The sequence below is a fragment of the Artemia franciscana genome, chromosome 17 (assembly GCF_032884065.1).
Source record: "Artemia franciscana chromosome 17, ASM3288406v1, whole genome shotgun sequence".
In the NCBI taxonomy this organism is placed as follows: Eukaryota; Metazoa; Arthropoda; class Branchiopoda; order Anostraca; family Artemiidae; genus Artemia; species Artemia franciscana.
In genome coordinates this window covers 20,868,148-20,887,874 of record NC_088879.1, presented here as the reverse complement: position 1 = coordinate 20,887,874, position 19,727 = coordinate 20,868,148, and the positions used below count along the sequence as shown (strand labels likewise).

The window sequence follows — 19,727 nt, the reverse complement described above, 5'->3', positions numbered from 1 at the left end:
ATTTGCAACTGCTATGGTTTTTTCCCTACAAAGGTTTCATTTTCCATACAAGCTACTTACCCACAAGTTGATAAATCTATCATTCCTCAAGATAATCTATCTTGCACAGATCTTTCATTCCTCGCGATGTGCAAAAAAGGCTGCTGTACCTCTCAAACGTATCCACTGGGGGGGGGGGGGGGTTCACAAAGCATTGGTCAAGTACTCCGAGCCTTGTTGAAGCTTGGTGAAAATTCAAATTTTGGTACCATCTATAGCTGCAGTGTGAGTGCCCTTATTCAAGTTAGGCCTCAGATATTCGTTTTCTACCAAATGGAAGTTTGTATAAGAACTATCCATACACATGTACCCAACAGTTTGAGAGACTTCCTAGCCAGCTTGTCAATCCCAAACTTCCTTCTGGAGAAGTATATAAACAGATCCTCCCAGTGCCTGTCTATCCGCCCATGACGTTACTGATTCCGAGTTGAATTTGCACTTTTTTGCTAAATTCTCTCCCAGGTGCCTTCCTGCAGCAAAACGTTGGGTGAGTCCTTCATACATCACAGCCCTCCAAGACATGTATTCTCGTCTTAAAATTCACCGAGTGCTCCATTCAATATTTAAAGTGGATTATCCTCCAATGTACCATTCTGCTTCTAACCACATCCTCTCCTGATATTTTTGTGGACGTCGAGAAACGTACCCGTCAACGTTAAGTTTCTTCCCCTTCACTCTTCAACAATGGAGTTCTCGATGCGCTGTCAACATCGTCGTTCATCCGCGTTGGTCTCAATTTGTCTGTCGTTTGCTATGCAGACAACATTTTGAACTTAAGTCGCACTATCGAGCTTGTTAGCGAAGTTTTTATATTGCTATGCTCTTGAGTATGCAAAACATTGTCTTGAAGTCAATGGTGTAAAGTTGGGAGTTGTTCTTTTCAACTGAAGCACGCACCGCCAGCAGATATTCCTCTCGGGAGCAGCAAGATCAAGCCAGTTGATTACATTACTTACCTTGGTCTCCCCATTGGATCCTAAATAAAGCACATAAGACAACTCTTTATAGATCATATTGAACGCCGAGCAGGACTATTATGTGTTTCTTTTGTGACAACTAAGCTACTTTTCAACCGCCCTCTTCTTTCGAAGATTTTTAACTCTGTGGCTATACCACATTGTTGATACATAGCACCACTGTGGAAAATGTTGACTAAAACAGGTAAGTCAGAACTTTGTTCAGTTTTCTTTTGTTTCGCAAAATATCTTCTACGTTTCCCCCCATGGACTTGCAATACTTTTCTTCATAAAAAATTCAGCTTAGCTAACCCTGACATAGATGTAGAAAAATAATTTTCTGTATATAATAAGTGTCTTTCGAAGCTGAACCATCTTTAATCTTCGGTACTATCACGGTTTGATGTGGTTTGTATAAGTTTATCTTTAGTTGTATCCTTTTTTGTGCTCCGTCTTTCTTTTCTTTTTTTATGAAGGGTTTTTAAATAAAGCTATTATTTTTATTACTAAGGTTACAAATAGCCCAAAAATGTTTTTGTTCTTTCTGTTAGACCTTTTACTTTCAAATATATAGAAAACCAATTGTTAAATTATGTACTAATTCGTTGATTCAAAATATTGCTTAAACGAACTTAACACTTTGCTTCCAAAATTCCCAATGTTTATATCAAAAGCAAACATCTTCTGATTTGCGTTAATTTCTCTTTCTTGTAAATCTGACTTAATTGTTCACTTTTACCTCTAATTGTCCTAGAATTCATCTGTTTATTCATAGTAGTATCTATTGTTTTTATGCTTAGTGTAATGGTTAAGTTTAGTTTCTGTTAGTTTTAAGTTTAAATGACTTTATTTCTTCTCGTTTTGGTTTCAATACTGATCTTTGCTTTTCTTAGATTTTTGTAAAATACTTTCTAAAATTAATTCTAGAAATTACAGGAACTATTTGGAATAGTCGCACTGTAATATGGAAGAGCACCTTAAGCAGCATGAAGGCCAACTCTTGAAGTTTACCAATGTTATGAAAGGCTGGCAAAATAGATGGTTCATTCTGGATCCATGGACAGGCGTTTTAGAATATTATCTTGTATGTATCACAAATCGTTTCTTATTAAAACTTTTTGTGTGAAATTAAGCTTTCTGTATGACCAAAAAAAAATTCTGTTCGCCCATAGAATGAAAGTACTCCACTGACAAAGTTAAAAGTAATGGTTTTTTTTCTACCGTCTATAATGAAATGTTCTTTTCTCCCCTTAAGCTCTAACTCGCAAATTTTATTTTTCATTGTTCAAGCTCATGTTTTTCAGTGTTTTAGTTAGCAAATTTCAACATGAATTATGATGTTTAATGTGTTTTACTGTATATAAATTATTGTACTAATCCCCATTAATGCTTGCTTGGTCTCTCCTTTTTATGATTAATATTTAAGTCAACAGTCTTAAAGAGTCCAGCAGTTTAAAAAATAAAGTTCCGTTCCATTATAATTGCAATTATAAAGATTATTGCATATCCTATTTGCTGATGATTTGTTATTATTATTATATAATTTTTTTTTTATTTCGTGCTATTTGATACTTAGATTCTTGTTGAAGTTTTATTTAAGTGTCAATTATTTCTCCCAAGTTTTCCAACTGGTATGATCCTAATTTATCAAGAATGACAGTATATACATATGTCATTCGATGTTTCTTTGTGCTTTACAATTTTTTGTTTACAGAATATAAATATGGTTTGCCTTCAACGTAAGTAAAGAGCAACATTAAAACTGAAAATGAGGAGCCATAAGCCTGTTTCCCTTAAATGAAAGTAACGAATAATATTAATAGCGAAAACAAGCAGACATTATCATAGATTTAATTGTGACCTAAGCCCCTCCCCGCCCTTATCCCTGAGCATTAACTCGATCTTTACTGAAATTATGAGACTAATAAATATATATTAATTGTAGGTATTTTAATTGTAGGTATTTCAAAATGTAGGCTTTGAACTGAAAATAGTATCAATTGAAGAAAATCCAAATAAATAAAGAAATACAAAAGTTTTTCTGTGTATTTTGATTAAATAACGAAACTTTTTTATGATATTCCTTTTGTTTTACAACATTCCTTCCTGAAGCATTGCGGAAAAGAGTTGAAGTTTAGATTTAATAGCAGAAAACTGAGGGAGGGGAGCAGGTATTTTCTCATATTCACAATAATTTCTGTTCATTTTTGTTCATTATAAGTTTTTACTGTTCATTATAAGTTTGATCTTCTTTATAAGTTTTATCAATTTTTAGTTTTATTTGAAGAAACACTTATATTTCCTTTACTTTTTGTTTGTCTTAATATCACATTTATTGGCATCCTAATTATAAGTAGTGCTCACTTAATTAAATTTTGTTTTCAAAACTATCTTAAATAAAACGTAGGGTGTTGCCCTCATCAATTCCCTGCTTCTCACCAGGAAACCAAGGTGAAATGCTAACGGCCCTTTGTACACTATTATCATGATATTATTCTCGTTTCTTTAGTTTATTTTGTGGAATTTTCTTAGTCTATATCTATTGTCATGGTTGCAGTTAACTCTGCATAAATTTTCTAGTTGTTAGATTGATTAGTTTAATTTGTTTTTTAGCCTAGCCTACGCGCAAAGTCCCAGCGTTAGTGCGTTAACGGATTGCTGTCACCTCCCTCTGCGTTTGAGCACTTCAACCTTTGCAAATAGTTTCGCCAAGTTTTTAAAGGGTCAATACCAGAATACTTGTAAAATCGGTTTTATATAATACAGTGCGATTGTGAAGAATTTTGTGATGAAGGAACCAAGGTTGCTAGAAGAATTTTTTGAATTTGGGGGTAAGGGGTATATACAAACTTTTCAGTGGATGGCAAATTAGGTTTGGACTTTTTTTTGCCGAAAAGTGTCGAATTATTTCTTATTGCTGCAAGAATATGTACTTCTTTATATATTTTTGAATCAAGTCAAGATTTGGGTAGTTTCTGGCCCAAGTCAAGACTTTACTTGTGCTGATTTTGTCTTCCGCTTGGAAATTCTTTGTTCTTAAATTGACTCGTTTTGTATGGCTTGACTGAAATTACATAGCTTAAACTCAGCCTGTTATTGCATTGGGATTTCGAATCCTTGGGTGCCACATACCAACCTTTCTGTAAGAAAGCTGGCTGTTGGCGAGGGAGGAAACAAAGGGGCTATGAGCTCAACTTTTACCTTTCCAGTGCCGATTTAAATTTATTGAATGATATTAACAAGGTACAACATGCCTTCCTTTGCTACCAAAACATATCCGTGAATGATGTGTCACATGTAGAATTTGGGTCCTCACCCTTGGGGCTGCAGCCACAGAAAAATTTCTGGGGCCTTGCTATCATTTTGATTGAGGTGACTATCCCAAGTATTTGATGCTACGATGGATTTTGGAGGGTTTCAGAGGATATAATTAAATAGGAAGATGGGTAATTACCGTTTAATCACTTTCAAAGTTTAAAAGGGACGCTAGATGTTTATGTTTTTGGTATAAATGGACCTCTTCTCTCAAGTTTCTAATGCTATCCACCTAAACAATAAGGCCATGGGAAACAAATCTAATAGATATGTGGGATATATAGGATTTTTACTTCGTCAGCACTTTTGCTTTTAATTTGATTCTCTAGGCATAGAGGAATCATAGGTTGTCTAGCCGTGATTCCTGATCATTGTCCAGGTTTGTGTTTTCATTTTTAAACTCCTCCCCCCCTAAAAAAACGACCTGAGTTTCAATGTCGCTTTCGCTCTGAGGAAATTTCGAATTTTGCTCCCAAGTTAAGAATTATAGACTTAGTTAATTATCGACTCAGCAAATGATTCACTAGTCTCTGTTGGATCTCCATTTAAAGTTTCTTTAGCCTTGTTTTCTATATCTTTTCCTAGCTTATATTTCTATTTACGTATCTCTTTCTGAACTGAAGTCGCAATACGCATTACCGATAGCGACGCTGATATTGGGTGGCTTTGAAGTCATTTTCTATTGGCGAATACAACTTTTGGACGTAGCTTGAATTTTATTGTCGTTTTTATTTTTAACTTCAAGGCCCAATACTATAAGTACTGCAGTTTATAATGCATAACCTTCGCTGAGACTATTCACAAGTTTATTTTGCCATCTAGTTAAAAGCGTTATCAAATGGGATAGCATTTTAATACCTTCGAAAACTTTTTGTTGAAGTGCTAGCTCTTCAAATGCTCCTTTTATGTGTTTTTTAGATATCTCTGTACTTGTTTCAAAATGTATCAACTGTGGCTACTATTCTGTCCTTGTCGCGTGAGCACCTTAGCGAAAAATCATAAAGGGTTAAGTCCACTATTGTGTCTAAATTACCCTTATAGAGCATGACGGAAACCTTTGTGTATGCATAGCGCCAAATCATTGGGACCATATTTAAACACTGAAATGAAAGAATGTGTAATAATGGTTATTAAAGTAAACTAAATTGTAAGTGAAGGCAAGAGAATTATATTTCGCAAAATAAGTTATTCAAAAAAAAGTAAACATCATATTAAACTTAAGATCAGCAGAAATAAAAACTTATAATAATTCAAGTTCAAAACGACTAGAAACGACTATTTGAATTTAAACAAAAAGGGAATAGTTGTGGGAAAAGTCAAAGTCACGGCCAATTGTTGAAAAAAGCCAAGACAGATTGTCCAATTAAGTGGGCAGCCCAGTCAAGGTTAATTTTACCCCTCTGAATGCCGTTGTTACTAATAAAGTGTAGAACTGATAAGCTCTCAGCAATTAATACAGTTATATATCAAAAATTCAGTTCAGTTTTTAGTTCTTTCCAACTTACGTTGCTTGTACTTATTGCCAGACCAGACGCGAATGCCTCTCCCGGTATCTGGAAGACTACGTATGGTTGACTCCCATTTGTTGCTATCTTGTGCCAACTCTTCAGCAAACCGGGGCCAGCAGCTCTCCCACTTTCTGCCAAACTTTCGACATCCCTCAATGGGATCGCGGTTATTTTTGGCAGTTGCCCACCAATTCTTCAATTGACCGACAGGTCGCCTGTGCCAATCTTCCAACGGGGCAGCTAGAAGAACCTGCTCTATTTTGTGATTATTGGGCCTTCTAAGGACATGGCAAAGCCAACTCAATGTTCTCTGTTCTACAATCGTGGTAGTGGGTTCGATGTTACAGCAGTGGTGGCGCACATCAACATTTGAGATTCTGTCTGAATATCGAATCCTCAGAATTTCTTCTCAGTTCTTTCCAAGACTGTTCAAGACACATAATTTTCAGCCAAGCTCCAATGACGCTGTAGGCTTTATTCTTTTTCGGTTAGAGAAGGGGGTAGTAGTCAAACTCTTATTGGTAGTGAAAATGATATGTGTCTTGAACAGTCTTGGAAAAAACTAATAAAATTTAACGGAATATTTGATATATGAATATATTAATTGCTGCAAGCTTTATTATTGCTGGAGACTTTATTTCAATCTATAATTTTTTTGAATGTTGTAATAAGTGCAAAGGAAAACATTTGTAATATAATTCGTTTTCAGTAAAACATCAATGACACTGTAGACTTTACACTTTTACAGGTAGGGAAGGTTTCCGTAGCCAAACTCTTGTTTGTAGTAATTTTTGTTAGTTTTAAGCTTAATTTATTCAATTTAGATTTTACTCGATTTAACATTTATTTATTCATTTATTTTAGTACCTGTTTTATGTTTGATTGCTATGAACACATTCAAGAATTAGGCTTATGTTAGACCTGAAAAAATAGGTTTTTAACAGCAAAGACAAGAGACAAGTGACATAATAGATGGGAAATTGTAATTTGGGCTATATATTTGCACATTACGGGGGGAGGGGTAAAATGTAATGGGTCTGTGTTCAAAATGTGTTAGCTACAATTATTCTGCATATTACTAAGTAAGAATTGTTTTCTAACTTTACGCTGTCTGAATATTTTACCCCCTACCCCCTAATGTCCACATAGACAGACCAAATTGTATCTTTCTCATCTATTCCGTCACTTGCCTTTGTGGCTATGAAACCGGTTTTCTCAGATCCAACCTAAGCGTAATTCTTGAGTGGTTTTCGTTTAATTAAAAAGTACCCTTTCAATTTCCAATCAAATGAGCCTCCTCCATGATTTATGCGACCGCCCCCTCCATAATAACATTACATGACCCCGGCTATAACTTGTAATCCATACCCTCGGGCTCAGCGGGGTTTTGTCAATCCTGGAGGCATTGCTATATGGTCATTGGACAATTTTTAACAAAACCGAAATCTCAAATTTCGATCCGATGCATTTGGGGAAAAGAGGGAGTGGGGGAAGGCTTGTTGTCCTCCGATCACTTTTTACTCCTAAAGAGGAACTACGACATTCAATTTCCAATCAAATGAGCATCCTCCAAAGTTTATACGACCACTCCATCCATAAAACCTTATATGTCCCCTGAGAATAACTTACAACCCTTGACCCTGGGAATAACTTACAACCTTTGACTCCGGGCTTTGGGGGCTGTGTCGACCTCAGGGGTATTGTTGTATGACATATGGATTAGTTCCCAAGAATGCGTGTTCAAGTCTGTGTGATTGTCGTTGAAATCAACTCAAGACTAACTGAAAAGCAACTTGTCATAACATAAAGCCGCTTAAGACCAATACTCTGCAAAGAGATATCATTTTTGGCTTTATTTATATGGTTGGTCGCCACTCCTTTAAGAAGAAGGCCTTGTAATAGACAGGTTTACACTGCAGTCGCCAAAGTTTCTGAGTGAGACTGAACGAAACCCTTTTAATAAACTCTGTGAGATGCATTATAGTGAATCAGATTAACGAATTTTCTTCTTTGAGTGATAAATATTTAACCTAGGAATTATAGGCTCTTGTCTACAAGAAAAACAAGAAAGATATCTTTTGCACATATACGCTCTGATAAAAGGTTATATCATCCTAGCCCTTGAAAGTAAAGTCTTGTTTTCATTCGTCCAGTATTTGATAAAGTACCTGAGGGTTATTATAACCTATTTGAACCAAAATGTGTACCTGAAGGAGAGTTGAACCCAGCAGATCAAGCTGTATTTAGAGACACGCTTTTTTATATATTTTTTTTTATTTCTAAATTTCGTATATCTTATCTTTGGTGCCCTCTTAAAAGTCAGTAGTAATTTCAGCCACACAAAAGAACGTATAGGATTGTGTTATTTTGTCAAAATGTGACTTAATTCCCCTTGGCGGATATCGTAGAAGTGATCCTAGGAGAATTGTGTCTTTCATGTTCTTGTATTGTTATAAAAGTAAATGATTTTTCAGAGTCAGCAAGAGGTGAATCTGAAGCCACGCGGCTGTATTTACTTGGGAAAAGCATCTGTTGTTCCACATGAAGATGATTTTACAGCTTTCTCCATAATTCCTTCCTCTGGAGAAACCTATAAATTGAAGGCTAGCGATACACGGGAAAGACAGATCTGGGTTGATAGATTAAGAGCTGTCGTTGAAATCAACGCCCAAAAGGTATATTTTCTTTCCCTTCTTTAGATCAGTTAGTTGTAATTATATCCAAAGATTATAATTGGCTAACAGGCAATGTGTCGGATAATATGTATTTATGTGTAAGGAAATTTGTGATTAACTTAAAACCACTTCCAAAGCAAAATGCTTATATTGTATCCATGTAAATAGAAATTCTAACAATCGTAATAGCAAAAAAAAAAGAAAAAAGAAAGAGGTAGAGTGTTTTAGGAAGCCTGAAGTGTTTCTTAAGTTTAGGGGAGACTCGCCTGTAGTAAAGGCGCTATTAAGGAGATGAGATTCAAGGAATACGGGTAGTCCTTCAGCCTCTTCTTCTGTTTGGTCTGAGAATCAATGATATATTTTAAGTTATTAAAAACTAGATTTATTTAGGGGGATCTTAAACATACATATTTTTTTTAGGTTGGTTTTATTTTCTCTTTTTTTTCCAGAGGGGTTACTCTGGATCAGTTACTGGGGATATAAAAGTTCTCTCTTTTCTTGTATGCAGGAACCCTGTAAAAGCTGATTACCTGTGATGATTAGAGATTAGGCATGGATAAAAGCGACATGATTAGGACAGTGAAGAAGATTATAGTTGTATTTGGTTCAGTTTTCAGTGATGAGGTTTCTAATATACCTTAGCGTCCTTTTACTCAAAAAAGTTACTTAACTATATTTTTTCAAAAATAAAGTTGGCTGTAGCTGTGTTGAAGTTTGTTCATAGGTAGCGCAAATTTGTTTTGTTTTTTCACCAAGGCAGTTCGTATGGAAGGTGTTGTCGTAGAAATTTTTGAAGTGGCTCATTGGATTGGAAATAACAAATCATACAACATTTTCTTTGTCAAAAGTGATCAGAGAGCAACCAACCCCCTCAAACGACGCCTTTTTTCTTAAACGCATCTGATCAACATTTTTAGATAGCCATTTTATTCAGCATAGTTGAAAGATCGTCCGATCGAGAATTGATAGTTCTAGTGTCTTTTTCAAGTCAAATGTGATTGGAAAGCAACCGGTCCCTGTCCTAGAACCTCTTGATATCTGGTGAATTTAGTAACCCCATGGGGTTGCTAAATTTTAATAAACATTTGGAAACATTTAATAAACATTAACTCCAAATCAACATTTGGAGGTAACCATTTTATTTCCAAATAGTTGAAAATATCGAAAAATTTGCATCCAAAGATGACATAACCCCACAGGTCCTAGAATAAGGGTCGTAAACTATTCGAACCGTCCATTCTTCACAGTTGTATTTTATAATGGGAACAAGGGGAGGGGGTAGGTTTGATATAGGGAATCCAGAGGCATGGAAATTTTGGAGATTATTTTCTTGATCAAAAGATCATTAACATTTTTCTTTGGGAAGTAGGAGGGGTTACAGGCTCGGGAATTAACAAAATTTCTGATCAATTTGAAACTTACAGCCGGAAGTCCCTTGGCTAGGGAGACCAATGTAAAAAAAAATATTCAAGGGATTAGTTCCTTAAAAATTGATCCCTCCATTAACAAAGGGAGCTAAAAAAAAAGTGACGATTTTTTTCGTTCGGCTTGAAACTTTTATAAATTTTGGGTCAAGGACCTAATGCAGAAGGAAAAAACATATTGCATCTCCTCAAAATGCAGCCCACAAAAGGGCTACAAAAGCCCCGTAGCTTCCCCTCCCCCAAACTCAAATGGGAAAAACTATTTTAGACCCTTGAGAGAGGAGGCATTCGACTATATCAAAGTTCTATATCAAAAGTTCTTGTGTCTTTTTCGAAGGCCTAAACCTATTAGAAGGCAATCACCCTCCATCTCGGTTTCTTTTCTGCTATCCGGTCCTCTTCTAACCCCTGTGATATCGAATCAAACTTTGAGATACCCGTTTTGTTTAAAACCTTGGAAATGTCTAATTAGTTTGCCTTCTGGGTTGACATCATGCTAAGGGTTCCAATGCTAAATTTTATCTTAACTTGCTATGATTGACTCAACCCCTAGGAACACGGAAAAAAGAATGAAAATAAAATAAAAATGTAAAGAAAATACTAAGGCATTCTACTCTGCATGTTCTGCCTGCATTTTGTAATATTGTTAGACTATTTCGAAATTTCTTCTTTTTTCATTATTTTTGTTTGTCATACTTTCTCTATGGCTGCTCAATCATTCCTCATGGGGATAAATTTCCAAGGGGGGGGATTCTCTGGGTTGAATAAGCCTAGCACCTTCGCAGTCGTAATAGCAAATAGACGCGGTTGCAGTCGTTGTTTTATTAGCTGTAGTAATTAGCGTCCATGAAATTTTCAAGCTATTATCCTAAGCCGTTCATAAGATATTGCAGATATGCAATTTGGACAACCTGGATGCACGTAGTGTCTTTTGATTTATTTAACTTTCCCCTTAACACTTCATGAAGTTTCTCCTTATTTCCCTTAACCTTTTTGGACACTCGGGGTGAAACATTCCACCGTTTTCCAATTACAAATCCTGTATGCAAACAATGGGCAAATTGGATAATTCATAATCCTTGCCCCGGAGGCTGTAGGAGGCATAATATCCCCAGAGACATAGTTGTCATAATTTTTTTGCTGTTTTGAACAAAATTTTAATAAATTTTCAGGGAGTTCATCTGAAAAAGGCAGGGGGAAGGCTGGTTTGCCCTTCAATATTTTTTTTAGCATCCCCTTCAACAAGCCCTGAAAGTTTCAACTGAATATCCTGAACAGTTCGTGAGAGATATCTGAAACACACTATTGACAACAAGCATGCACAAAATGTGTTTTAATTTTATTCAGTATCCCTTTAAACAAATTTTGAATGTAGTCACCAGTTAATTCGTCGTAGTTGGAAGTAGTTACTGTTGCAAGTAGTTGCAGTCGCAGCCGCAATTATTTGTAGTCGTAGTAGTAGGAACGGCAGTGTTGGCTCTGAAAATTTCAAGTTAATACCCTTAGATGTTCTTAAGATATTGTGAATACGCCTGTTTCATAACCTGTATGCACTTATTGTCGTTTAATTTAATCCAACATTCACTGGAGTTTTACATTAATACCCTTACACTTTTTGAACACACCCAGGGTAAAAAAAATCCCCCCTTTCCTGCATGGAAATAATTGAAATTGCGTAATTTATAATACTCATCCCTCGGCCTCTGGGGGGCATGGCATGCCCAGACGCATAATTTTTATAGCTTTGGACTATCTTGAAAAAAATCGCTTTTTTTCAAAATTTGGATCGGTGTAAAAGGAAATGGGGTTTAAAGAGGGTAAAGGGCCTGACTGCCCCACGATCCCTCTCGAACATCCCGTTCAAACAGCCCTGAAAATCTAACCTAATATCCTCAACTGTTTCTGAAAGATTACTGATACACCCATCGACAACCAGCAGGCACGTAATGTGTTTTGGTATTGTTCGATATCCTCTTTAAAATTTTACAAATAGAAGTAGTCGTAAGCAGTTGTAGTCATGGTAACGGGTAGTTGTAGCCGCAATTAGTGGCAGTCGTAGTCGCAGTTGCAATTGTTGCAGTAGTAGTAGTAGTAGTACTGGCCCTGAAAGTTTCATTTTAATATCCTTGTTACTAAGATATTCCAGACAAGCCTTTTTGTTAACCTGGATGAGACATTGTATCTTTAGATTTACTTATACCTTTTAATATCCACCAAAGTTTCACATTAATAACCTTATTCTTTTTTAACACACACAGAATCATACATTCCTGCGTTCCCAATGGTAAATCCTTTATGTAAACAACGGGCATTTTGTATAATTTCCTCAAGGACTGTGGGAGGCATGATATTCTCAAAGTCATAATTTTCACACCTTGGAATTATTTTGTGCAAAGTGGCTTTTTCCAGAAATTGGATCGCTCTGGGGGGGAAGGGGGCATCCAAAAAGGCATAGAGGGGTGGCTACTTTCCCTCAACATCATCAACTGAATGTTCAACAAATTTCAATTTATTGGCCTTAGTCGTTCCCTAGAAATTGCTGGTACGCCCTTTGAAGACCAGCAAGCCTATACTGTGTTGTGATATTTTTTTTTCAACGTCCACGTCAACATTTCCTGAAAGTTTCTCCGTAATACCCTAAGCCTTTTTGAGTAGCCAGGATCAAACATAGCACCTTTTTCGTATTACAAACCTCATATACAAACAATGGACAATTTGCATAACTTACAGCCCTTACCTCTAGAACTGCATTTGGTATTTTCGTCCCCAAAGGTATATTTATGCGACCTTTACAATATTTTGCTCGAATGGCTATTCGAAAATTTTGATCGGTCATCTTCGGGAGTAGGTTGAATAAAAAGCCTCTTGGCCCTCAATGCTACAGCATTGCCTCTGGTTTTTGTTTGTTCCAGGTTTCACTTATTTCTTTTAGTGACTTATGTTTGTTCTAAGCTTGAATTATTATTTGAATTTGTTTATTCTCGTTTTTGGTTTAATGTAGCTCTTTGCTTTCCTTTGAAAAACTTTTTAATGGGAAAAGATTTTTTTTTATATAACTTTTCCACAATAAACTGAGGCTTTCTTGTTGCTGTCAATGTTTTAGGAATTACCCTCATATTTTTTTTATTATACTCTAAAATTTGATCCTCCCTCCATTTGACTAAAGACTAGTTGTATCGCTTCAAAAGGGCCGCCAATGCCTATTCCCCGGTGTACTATTGATGTTGCTAAACACCCAAATAATCCTTTTTCTTAGCTCGTATAAAATTTGGCAAATGCTCTATTTTAGTTTTGATATTGTTCTTTACCGTCCCCCTGAAGGTCCTGGCTCAAAATAATCTATGGGTTGACTTCAAAACTTAAAGAATAGCTAATTGGGAGAAGTGTTTTTTAAAACTAATGATTATATTTATTTTTATCAAAAACAGCTCCATAAATTTTCGGGAAAATTAGTATCTTGGGATATTCTCGCATAAAAACCGATTTAGATAGGTCCGTAGTGTGAGAAACTCGTTAAGAGTCTTAATTTTGGTTTTTGCAAATGATGTCATGTACTAAAATGAAAGTTTCCTTATATTGCAATGACTTCATGTACTAACAAAAAAGTTTCCTTATATGACGTTATATGATGTCATTCATATTGTAAATAAAATAGCCGAGTTTCCAACGAAATCAGTTATTTATCCAACGCAATGTCTGTAGGAAGGCCCAAAAACGAAATTTGGAATTGCAGTTACTATAAATGAAGATTCTTTGGAACCAATACCTGAACTATTGAACTTGATAAGATTTGAAAATTGAAATCAGTTGCCACAACACCAATACGGGCAGCTAAAGCAAACGGCATTCTAAATTCTCTGAAGTTATCAAAGTAAAAAATGAAGAAGGTAGACAAATACTGTTAGAAGATATGGAACAGTGAGTATCAAAACGTATACAAACTGAAAATGAAGAGCAAAGATAAGGGCGGTTTGAAGATAAACGGAACCAAGAATTAGAGCCTGTCAAAAATGAAAACAAAGAGCAAAGACACGGGCGGTTAGAAGATATGCAAAAACGAGAATTAGAACGTGCCAAAAATGAAAATAAAGAGCAAAAACACACCCGCTTAGAAGACATGTGACACCGAGCTTGTGATCCTGGAGCTGGGAAGTAGAAATCTTCCTAGAAATCTTCTTAATGAAATTGAATTACCGGAATACACAATTTCCATTGGAAATTGTATTGAGGAAGTTTTGGAGAATGTTGGTCTAAACAAAGTTTCAGTTTAATGAAGGATCGGGTTATTTTAGCTTCAATCAACAAAGAAGCCAGTAAAATAAATGCGAAAATTGTCGATCGCATCCCAAGAGAGTATAAATCGTATAGAAGTTACGATTCTGTAAAAAATTAAGACAAAGGAGGAATTGAATCTTCACAATTCCTCAGTGCAATTGAAACTGCAGGATTGCCACCACATGACTTAAAAATTAAGAAAAATACGATAGTTATGCTTTTGCGTAACTTAGATATTTCAGAAGGGATGTGTAATGGGACTAGCCTTACTCTTACTGAATTATGCAACAAGATAATTAAGGCGAATATCATTACTGGGAAAAAACAAGAAAAAAAGACACATATATGGAGCTACAGTGGACTCTAGTAGAGGTCAACTTAGATGAACTATAGTTAATTTCATTACTGTTTAGTCAACTGTCGTATCATAGTAGCATAAAAATAGGTAAAGACGAATTTTGAAGACTCTCTTAGTAGCAGAAGATAATTTTTTTCTTCTTCTTCTGCAGGATTTTCTTCTTCTTTCTTCTTTTTGGAAATTTCTTTCCAATTTTTTATGAAATGATTAGTTTACTGAGTACATTTCAAGAAAGTAGGTAGCTGCTTGTTTGACGAATGTACTGCTTTGAGTAAATTCAGTTTGTGTATATTAACGAACATGGATAAAAGCGAATGAAACTTGAATTTCTAGAAAGATGTATTTTAGATTATATACATTAGAATAAATAATTTTTTTGGGTAGTTTATCCAAAAAAACACACAAGTACAATCTTAAATTTGCTTTTGTATCAAAATATCAATAGCTTTCAAAAGTGTGTAAAAATGTGATTTCATCGAAAATGTTTATTTCATGAATTTTGTTCCTTGAATTGTCTTGAAATTTAGCTTCTCGAATTAAAAAAAAAAATCAAAGTTGGAATTTCAGATGAAATTTTTTGTTTAGATTTTAGGAAAGATAAGAAAGACAAAAAGATATTATATAAAAGGACAGCCCAAAAAATCGATTGAAGACTTGAAGGGCTGTACTTAATCTCACACACCAAATATCATAACAAACAAGAATATGAGAAAGGACATGATTTGTTAGTAAAAGAGTTAAAAAAAATTGTACCCATAATCAAAGAACAAATATCTTGACATCACCAGGGGGTGGGGCGTAGCTTGAATCAACTTATAAAAAAAGGCGAGAAAGACATGAAAAAAAAAACAGCACAAATAAGAGCTATACAAGAACAGCCTGAGCATTGAAAAAAAAAAACAGATTTTTCAATTGGTGTCAATACAAGGCAGTTTATGACGGGAGATTTACTGTAAAACATCCAGAGGGAGGTTAAATTTTATTGTTTTATCAATTTTTCTGTGAAAATACCAAGCCAGTATCATGAGTGGTCATTTTTCAGGTGGGCAAGCCTTTATTATAGCAATTGCACTGCATGCATGAATTTATATTTATTCCCCATCTAGCGGAAAAGTCTTTTTTGCCACAAACTCTATTGGAGCAGCTGCGGGAGGTGGACCTAGTTTTCTCTTGAGCTACATATTTTTATTGCTGGTACGTAAGATAAAATTATAGATATGCGAACTGATGATAGTTTTGATGGAATCTTTCATAAAGCAAAATAATTATCTTGTGAGTGCAGTCTCACTGAAGGCCTTTTGTAAAATTCTTAGAATTCTGATTCTTCATGTTAAAGACCAAAGCTTGTGTAGCAGAAGTAGCTTCCTGCTTACGTGATTTTGTAAACATGTCGAATTTGGGAAAAAAGCAATCTTGCTGAAGTGAAAGAATCAACTAAAAATGCTTTCAGAAGGGAATTTTTTTGTGTCAGGCAGATTGTGCTCCAAGTTTGGGATCCGCTTCATTAATGCTCTTCTATTGTTAGATTCAATCTCTGTGTTAGTTGTCAATTCGCCACACTTTATCAATACTAGCCAACTACCTAGTATAGCAGCCCATTACAAAGATGCTTACATTGACACAACTCTGTTGGCTTTGCAAATGGATCTTGTGAGAAGATTAAATAAAAGGAAAAACAAGTTTTTTTCAACTGAAAGTAAGGAGGAACATTAAAATTTAAAACAAACAGAAATTATTACGTGTATGAAGGGGGTTGCCTCCTCCTCAACACATCGCTCTTTACGGTCAAGTTTTTTAGTACTTTTAAAAAAGCTTCTTATTATTCTACTTAAACGACCCTTGTGTTTCAGGAGTCGTTCTCAAAGAAATGGGACAAAATTGTAAATTTAGCGTAAAGAGCGAGGTGTTGAGGAGGAAGCAAACCTCTTCATACATGTAATAATTTCTGTTTGTTTTAAGGTATAATGTTGCTCCTTACTTTCAGTTGACAAAACTTGTTTTTATTTAATTTTTGATTGTTTTTTAAATAATGCTAGGAAACCTGGCCCCACCTCCAAAGAGAAATACCCTTCATGGAAATATCCCTTATAAAAATCAATCCCAGTGATAATTAACCTAGGACAATAACTCTTAACATCTCCACGCGTAAAATAGAGACAGAAAAGAGAAAGTAAGACATACAAAAAACTCTTGTAAATTCCCCATGTGTGTAATTTCACCTGACAACTCACCCCTTTGAAACTTCCCTCCCCATGGGAAATTCCCATGGAAAAAAAACAGAAGAAAATTTATCCCCTCCCCCCACCCGAAAATGTATGTGTATCTCCCAATAACAAATACTATGCGTATTTGTTAATATCCTTAAACAAATACCCCGGGGCTATGGGAGGTTCATGTTGTATCCAAAGGCATAGTTATTGGGCCTTTCAACTTTGATGAACAAAATGGCTATCCCAAAATTTTAGGTACGATTTTAGAAAAAAGGGCCGGGGGAGGGGCCTAGATGCCCTCCGATTATTTTTATTACTCATGAAGGGCGCTGGAACTTTTAATTTCCGTTCGAATGAGCCCTCTTGCGATATTCAAGGACCACTGGATCGATATCGATACGAATCCGTGATCTTTCTTCTGGCAAAATAATACGAAATTCCACATTTTTGCAGATAGGAGCTTGAAACGTCTACTGTAGCATTTTCTGGTAGGCTGAATCCGATGGTATGATTTTCATTAATGTTCTATCCCTTTTAAGGGGTGTTTACCCCTTTTTTCGAAAATAAGCCAAATTTTCTCAGGCTCTTAGCCGTTGATGGGTAAGACTAAATTTAATGAAACTTATTTATTTGAAATCAACATAATAAGCTGATCCTTTTGATATATCTATTGGTGTCAAAATTATTGGTATCGTTTTTTAGAGTTTCGGCTACTTTTCAGTCGGGTCGCTCCTTACTTACAATTCATTACCACGAACTGTTTGATATATAGACTCATTAGACAATAAGCCAAAAGAATTCTTTGAACTTCACGATTGTCTGAAGGTAATATCAATAGCGTCTTCCGAAGTTTTGAAAATTAAGAAAATCTTCATTACTCTGTCTACCACAACAGCTAGTGATGAGGGATTCTTTTCTACACTAAGCCTGATCAAATCCTATTTAAGATCAACATTGGGTGACGAAAGGGTCACTTTTGATGTTGATATTTAGTGAAAAGGCTCTTGTGGAATTCTTAGATTTCAATGCTATGGTTGATATTTTTGGAAAAATGAGACCTTGTCGGTTCCTAGTGTTTCAATAAAACTGTAAATTACTTTCCAACTTAAGTTCTTTCTTTATTCATTAAACACTTTCAAATTGCAGTCAATTTTAATTTAGACCTGTGCTAATCACTGTGAAGAAATATTGCTCTTCAACAACTTTGAGCAGGCCAATTTAGGGGGCCCACAAAGATTGCATAGCCGCCCCCCCCCCCTTAGCTCAGAATGAAATGATGCTGCTGATCGAGGGGATGTTGAAACCTATCAATAAATAATAATAAAGCTAATAAATCAAAATCTTTATTATATTTCCAAAGGATAGTTCCCAACACATATAGAACAATAAATCACAATTTTCATCCAGCTCTGTTTCCAATTACAAGGATTGATTTGCACATAGTTAGAACTACAAGGAGATGTTAATATTTTTTCTTTCTGCAAAAAAGGTTTATTTTATGTGCAAAAAAATTCCACTGTTGTATATAGTACTTTAAAAAATTTCAAAAAATTCTAGGAGGATAAAAGGTTCTTCGTAGGTCTAAAGATGAAAACTCCCCATGTTTGATGATGTGAGGATATGCAAGCAGTGGTTCTCCACCACCTCTCTCCATGCTCCTTTTTCCATTTCCAAGAAAAATAGTTTTGTCCAAACAGTTTTTGATTCCTGTTATTAAATCGGATTTTTCATTTTCCACTGGCTAGTTTCGTTTTGATCTACTTAATGTACTTCTTCTTAAATGGCTAGAAATGCTAGAAAGACTAATGGAGGGCTTGAAAAGAGCACAGCAGCTGTATTTTCTGCACTCAAATAATCTAAATTTGAAGTTTTTTATTTCACTAGAGCTTTTTCTATCATCGTTTCGTAAAAGAATACAAAAAAAAAATTCTAGCTAAAATTGGTAGAAAGAGGGGTTTTCGTCTTTACTTAAGTGGAAGACTGAAATGATGTAAAAAGAGTGAAAAGGTGACATTTGGCATCTGATGGCAAATGGAAACCCCTCATTTAAGTCATTATTCAACTTCTGCAATGTAAGAATAGATGTAAATATATATATATATATATATATATATATATATATATATATATATATATATATATATATATATATATATATATATATATATATATATATATATATATATATATATATATATATATATATATATATATATATGTATATATATATATATATATATATATATATATATATATATATATATATATATATATATATGTGTGTGTGTGTGTATATCTTGATAAGATTTTTTTTCAGCCCATTGAAGCAATTGAAGATAGTCAGCTTTTACCTGGAGCAGTGGCGACACCAGGTTGTACCACCCAGCCTTCGCCACCATTGCGACCATTAGAAGAGGCCTTGAATGTTAACATGAGTATACCTGATGCCCTTGCTTCTGCTGGAGATTTTATACATCGTAGCCAAGTAAATTATGTTAACTTAGTGACAGCTTTAGAAAATTTGTCTGTTAAAGGTAATTACATACCTTTGCTAGGTTTCACAGGATCTAAAGGCCTGAAATGTAAATTGTTGCGAGCTATTTTGTTCAAATCTGCCGAAAATGTCCTGTTATTTCACCCAAATACAGAAAAAAAAAGGTTCATAAAAAAACTATGTTTTGTGAGTTTGCAAATTTTTTGTCTCTGATATCTTCTGCTTTTGATCAACTTCGCTGACATTTTTGTTGTTGTTTTTTATTGGGGGGAGGGAGTATTCGTCACTTTCTCGTTTAGTCGTATATATTCTCGAATTGTGGCGAAAAAACAATTTCTCTTTGACTGGTTAAATTTCTTTTACCCTCATTTATAGAATCTATTTCAGCAAACAAGACCTGTGTTGCAGACTAGGTGTATTTGTAAATCAGAAACAAGATTTTTTTTCTTTTTATTTTTTCTCAGGAAATGCCT

At 35.0% G+C, this 19,727-nt stretch overlaps 2 protein-coding genes across 8 annotated transcripts in view; both read left to right on the top strand.

The window, feature by feature from the left end:
- LOC136037985 (WASH complex subunit 4-like) overlaps nt 1-19,727 on the top strand; it is a 444,769-nt gene that overhangs the window by 142,477 nt on the left and 282,565 nt on the right. The window lies entirely within an intron of this gene.
- Nucleotides 1-19,727, top strand: part of LOC136037982 (oxysterol-binding protein-related protein 11-like) — a 35,177-nt gene that overhangs the window by 7,045 nt on the left and 8,405 nt on the right. For all 7 annotated transcript variants that reach the window (XM_065720879.1, XM_065720878.1, XM_065720884.1 and 4 more), the window contains exons 2-4: nt 1,932-2,079; nt 8,293-8,493; nt 19,078-19,294. In XM_065720879.1, coding sequence (XP_065576951.1) covers nt 1,960-2,079; nt 8,293-8,493; nt 19,078-19,294 — 538 coding nt within the window. In that variant the 5' untranslated portion in view covers nt 1,932-1,959. The remainder of the gene's footprint in view (nt 1-1,931; nt 2,080-8,292; nt 8,494-19,077; nt 19,295-19,727) is intronic.